The following is a 6,000-nucleotide window of genomic DNA, read 5'->3' on the forward strand; positions in this document are numbered from 1 at the left end:
AACCAGGGAAGATCCCATTTGTAACATATGATGTCTGCCAGTGTAAACTCAGCAGGACTTAGCTCTTGAACTCCTATCTGCTTCCTTCTTCATCATTTTGTCACATACATTATTATTGAATCAGCCTTCCTTGCATGTCTGATATGATGTGATTAACAAACATAGTTTGGCGAAAAAAATATCTTCCAAACTATGGATATTAATCTAGGGCACATTTCCTTTAAGCAATGAATTATGCAACTTTAAAAATTAAACTTCACTCTGTGAAGTCTGTAAGCAGTGTTCAACCAGTAATCATAATAAAGAATAGAAATGTTTTATAATATATATGCATACAGTTCATGGGCGTATATGCTATAAATTTCAACAATGTGAAATCCCAGATTAGAAAAGCAAATTTGGTTAATATTTTTGTAATACAGTAATTTACATGCCTTTAGACTAATGGTGTCTGTCTATTATTAGCAATAACATTTAATTGATTGTTTATTAATAATACCTCATCTCTAGAGGACCGTACCTTACATTTCTTTTCAAAGTGTAAATTAGTAATCTGGTGGATATTTCTTATTTTAATGGTAGAGAACCTTTTATATTTATTCTTAATTTAAATTTAGAACTAGAATGAGTTCTCTTACACTATTTGATTAAAAGTAAATGAGTGCCTTTATACATTCAAGATGGAATCCCACTTCCATATTGCATCATCTATCAACTACGCCTTTTTAGCGGGTGGGTGGGTGGGTAGCATTTGAAAGTTATTTTCACTTCAGAAAAGTAATTATAAATGTGTCATTAATAGCTAAGACTCGCAGAAGGTATCAAGCTTCAAATTCCCTGTATTTTATTTTATTTTTATTTTCCTAAGCAAAAACAAAAAAATTCCAAGAGACCGATTAAAAAAACAAAACAAAAAGAGGATAAAATTACAGACATTCTAAAATTAGTTTTAAAGGTTCAAAATGGCATTAATATAAAACTTGCATATTAGAACATCATATCAGTTTGAGGTCCTTTGACAATTCCAAAGTCAGTACTAAAATCAGATTATTATAATTATCAACTGTACAACCATTTGGTAAGACAAAATATCCCCTTGTATTTTCACTCAGACATTCATTCAAATAAAGTATAGTCAAACTGTCACTGAAATGTAATGAAATCCCACTCTTTTTTACAATGCATGAGGTGGAATAATTTTTCTAAGCATCAAATTGTAATATACAAGCTGGATTGATTTCTGAGGCTACCATTATACTAGCAAAATATGTTGAAAATCAGCCCGATTCTTAGAGGTCAAATTGAATTTTAAGCTAGGTTTAACCATGGACACCACTCCAAAAGGCGCACATTTCATTTTAAAGCTTGAATATTTCAATAAAACCAACTGGAATTTCCAATGAACAGTGAAGGCCTTCAACAGCATTGAATTCAGTGAGCCAGCTTATATTTTTTTTACAGATAAATATACATGTTGAAAAGGCAAGTATAAATCTGATATACCAGTAATAAACTAGAGATGTGATTAATTTAGAAATAGGATTTTAAATGTATTATAATTATCAAGTTCCAGATAAATAAAGCTGCTACTATTAGTTTTTTAAAAAATATAGTCATATATCAATTTATTTTATAATAAAAAGTGCTCATGTTCAGATATTTGTGTTCATGTGGGCAGTTGCATGTTTTGCTTGTATTTAGTACCTTAACATTAATAGCCTGATCCAACTCCCCAACCCCCAAATACAATATGAAATACTGCTCAGGTTTTTCACTTTTACTTAGCTTTGAATAAGGAAGGAAGGAAGGAAGGAAGGAAGGAAGGAAGGAAGGAAGGAAGGAAGGAAGGAAGGAAGGAAAGAAGGAAGGGTCTTCTAGATACATTGAACAAAACTGGTAATCATTCAATCCTTGCTTTTCTTTTCCCTTTGTGCTATTAATTTGTTAGTGGTTAGAAGTCAAGATCGGGTAAATGTATTATCTAAAAAGTGATTGTTTTTTAATGTAGAGTTTAAGCAACTTGAAGAAAAATGTCATTTACCATGTTTGTGTTTCACAGTTTTAAAAAAATAGTATAATAAAACACTGTACACTGACTCCATCTACAGGTCATTATAATAGTAACACCTCATACAATTTTTCAAAACCAGGGAAATGTTTCTTGATTTTCTGGTGCAAATCTTAGTTCTGGTGAAACATGCAGGCCAGCACGTGGTGTGGAAAAAAATGAGGAAAGAAACAACCTTTCTGTTGTCTCTTCTCATCAGGCAATCAGCTTTTTCTTCTTTCATCACTCGAACTGCTATATAAAAAGATTGTATCCTTTTATGTTCTATCCTTTTAGAAAACGTGGTAAAACTAAATTGTATTGTCTCTGACACTGAAATTCTTTTTTACAAATGTATATCACTTGTATAATAAGGTTTATTTAAATTACTCTCCTGAACAACCGATATTACCAGTGCACCAAATACTGGTATTTGTAATTTAAAGGAAAATATGTATTTTTTTCATTCATTGGTTCTATTGCCAATAGAAATGCAGTCTATATAGATAGATTTCAGTATAAGAGGACTTTCCATTAAGGTTCAGGCAGGTGAAATGGATTTCATTCAATTAATGTTAGTGACAGTATTCCCAATGAAGTTGCTGCTTGCAGACTGCATCTCGATCATGCAAACTGCCTGCTGATATGAAATGTTCCATTCCTATGTATAATATACTAGATCTTAATTATCATTATAATCTTCAACCCACTATCTTTATTGAAGTCTACTTTTCTGAAGAAAAGCCAATCTTAAGAATTTGGCAGCCTGGTTTCATTCCTTCAGTGAAAGCACAAGATCATAGGAGAAGAAACATTCCCATGTAAAATGCTATATGCAGCATAACTGCTAGAAAACTTTATCTGCGAATATAGCTCCATTGAAATCATTAATATATTCGTAGTTTTGATCCAAAAGTCCTAGCTAAACTCTTTCTCAACCACAGTTCCACCTAAGATGTTTTACAATCAAGCTTTAGTTTTATTTTAATTTCCTCATATTTTGGCTTAGGTGACATTTAAGCAACATCAACCTCCCTCCTTCCCCACCAAAAAAACCCCAGTATGTACAATTCAAACATTTTTCCCACAGTTGATCTTAAACAATGATAAAAAAACAACACAATATATTTTTTTAAAAAAAGCAAAACTCTTTTCCCACCTTTTTCCAGGAAAAGTGCTCATAAGAAGAATCCAGGCCCAAAAGCGGTCATAAAGGAGATGCATCATTTTGCTAGTAGATTATGGAAGCTGAAAACAATAGAAAATCAGAAGTAAGCATTCTTTGCTTTCACAAATTATTGGAAAATACAACAGGTTTAAAAGAACTTGTGATGGTTTTCCTTAAAAGCAAGGAGCAATCTCACAACGGTATGACTTCCAGGGAAAGGTCCCTTCCAGGTATACTTATGTGTTTCATTTTCTTCAAAGTGGGGTCATCCCTGAGTCAATTTCATAGACAAAGGTTAAATCATTTTATTTTCTTCCTCTTTTTCAATAGCTTTGGAATTCAAGTGTGTGTATTCATCCCTAAAAGAGGATTACTGTTAAGTTCACAATTTGTACATCTATTTCACAATAACACAGAACTTCAAACCTATTTTAGCTTTAATGAGTCAGATCCCACCACTTGGTTATCTCAGGAGGGGGAAGGAGAGAAGTAAGGTCTTCTGCTAAAGCCCTTGAAAGCTTTAGAAGGTCCTGAAAAGGACAGAACTTTCTTCTGGAGAGAGATCCAAGCATATACCAATTTAGCAAGCTAGTTGAACAACAGCATACATTTTAAAAGCTGAAGAGGAGTATAAGATACAGAATTTCAATGCTTTCTGTGACTAGTATACTTCCATTATTTCCCAAAGCATATGAAATGAATATGAAATAATGATGAAGATTATTACATCCACATTGCCTTCAAACCTTTCCTCCCTCCCTCCCTTCCTTTTTTAGAATATCCTGTTGCAAAATATTCCATATGGCACATTTTCACTTAATAACTGAGTCCAGTTTCAGTTAAGACATTTTCTATAAGCAAATCTGCCCTATATTTCCCACCACCCTCTTGCAAACTTAACTGGTAATTTTGCAATGCAGCCTGTCCATTGTAATTTTCCTGCTTATAGCTCAGGCTTAGCTGCTTGCTCCTTGCTCCTTGCTCCATACTTACTGCTGAAATCCACTTTGGTTGCACTGTTTCTACCAGATATGTCCTTCCTCCTCCTCCACCCTCCTCCTCCCAAACCTCCTGACAGCCTTGAAACTGACTACAGTTTAAGAGAGAAGCAAAATGCCAGACAACATAACCACCATTACCAAAAAAAAGGGGGGGGGGCAGAAGAGAAGGAAACCTAACAGGATAGTCCTTGTATAAAATGTCCCAAACCTAAAGCAAAAGGTAGAGCATGGTGAACAAAATGATGACAGGTGTCCAGGTGGAGTGTAATAGATGAGGATCACAATGCTGCTTTTCGAAGAAGAAGAAGAAGAAGAAGAAGAAGAAGAAGAAGAAGAAGAAGAAGAAGAAGAAGAAGAAGAAGAAGAAAGAGTGTTGCATCTATAGGAGAGATGAGAAAAGATCCACTTCTTTTCAGCCTCAACTTTTGCACTGAACCTCCTCTAGCAAGTCATTTCAGAGATACCGGCAGATGGCAAGACGCTTTCTTCTTACTCTACATTTCTCCCATACCACCATCCTTAAAATAATTAATGGGAATGGGGGCAGGGAGGCACATTGCTATAGTTGCCTGTAGATGAGAAGGGAAAGTGGGAAATCACCAAGTGCGAAAACAAACCACACAAAATAAACAAATCGACCCAACAAACCAATCAGCTCCTGATCCTTTCCCTGCCACTCCATTCTATCACCCTAATCTTGAAATAGTTGAAATAAAAGAGCAAAAAGGGAAAACCCAATCCATCCTCTTCCCCACTGTGGGCATATCCGTTCAAACCTGGAGCCATCATTCAAGAGGCATTTCTGCCTTAAGTGATTTTTGCCTGCTTCAGAGCCAGAGATGGAGACTTGGTGAAAAGGGGAGGGGAGGGGTGGTATTTATGGATTTGCAGCCAGCATAGCAACTTTGTTCTCCTCTCCCTGAGAAAGTCGTCCATTGCCCCCAATCCATCCAGCTCTAGTTGGAAACGTCTGAAATAATCCCTCTTAATCCTAGGGTATCCATCTCCTCCATTTTAGCCCCCCCCCAGCGCGCCTTCTAACCAACCACCTCCCCCCCCCACGAGTCTGATCAATTGCCCATCCACCTCTGCGGATTTTCACCCGGGGTCGGGGGATGGGTGGAGGTAAGGGGGAGAAAGCTGGGTCCGGCATTCCGACGAGGTACCTGCTAAGGAGGAAGGCAGCAGTAAGGAGCCCCCTCCGTCCATAAATGCTCCGCCTGTGAAAAAGGGAGCGGGCTGGCAAAGGAAAAGGGGAAGGGAGGGAGCCTGAAAAAAGATGCTAGAGCGATACTCACCTCAAGACCCTCTGGGCACGGCGTCGCCGATGCAGCGAGAAAGTCTGCCCGAGAGGCTCCGCCAAGAAGCCAGGGCGGCGAGGAGGGAAAAGGGTGGTTTAGAGCACCGAGTCTCCGTGGCTCTTCTCAGTCATTCACGAGCTCTTAGCCATCATGGACTCTGCCGCCGCCGCCGCGCCGCCGCCGCCGCCGTCGCTTTGCTCTTCGATTTTTAACACCCAGATTCCCTTTCCGTGAGATTCGGCTCGCAGCTCTACAACAAAAAGCTTTGCACTTTACCAAGACAGTAGTAGTACGTCCCGGGGTAAACCGGATGTGAAATAGGCTGTGACTTCATGCCAGAGAGATTTTATTTTAGAAAGGAAGGTGGTACCAAGCTCTCATCTAGAGACCAATCCGCCCATTTTTTTTCTCCAAATATGCAGCACAATTTAACTTCAGCGCTCTCGCCCTAATCCCTTTCTCTCTGGCTGCATGCTCAAATCC

General features: G+C 37.8%; 1 protein-coding gene across 1 annotated transcript in view; it reads right to left on the reverse strand.

Annotated features, from left to right (window-relative positions):
- Positions 1-5,584, reverse strand: part of LOC139158577 (gamma-aminobutyric acid receptor subunit alpha-1) — a 48,020-nt gene extending 42,436 nt beyond the window's left edge. The window contains exons 1-2 of the mRNA XM_070735895.1: positions 5,515-5,584; positions 3,207-3,295 (exon numbers count right to left, since the gene is read on the reverse strand). Of these exons, the coding sequence (XP_070591996.1) occupies positions 3,207-3,274 (68 nt within the window). The 5' untranslated portion in view covers positions 3,275-3,295; positions 5,515-5,584. The remainder of the gene's footprint in view (positions 1-3,206; positions 3,296-5,514) is intronic.
- Positions 5,585-6,000: the final 416 nt, after the last annotated feature.

The sequence above is a fragment of the Erythrolamprus reginae genome, chromosome 2 (assembly GCF_031021105.1).
Source record: "Erythrolamprus reginae isolate rEryReg1 chromosome 2, rEryReg1.hap1, whole genome shotgun sequence".
NCBI classification, from domain to species: Eukaryota; Metazoa; Chordata; class Lepidosauria; order Squamata; family Dipsadidae; genus Erythrolamprus; species Erythrolamprus reginae.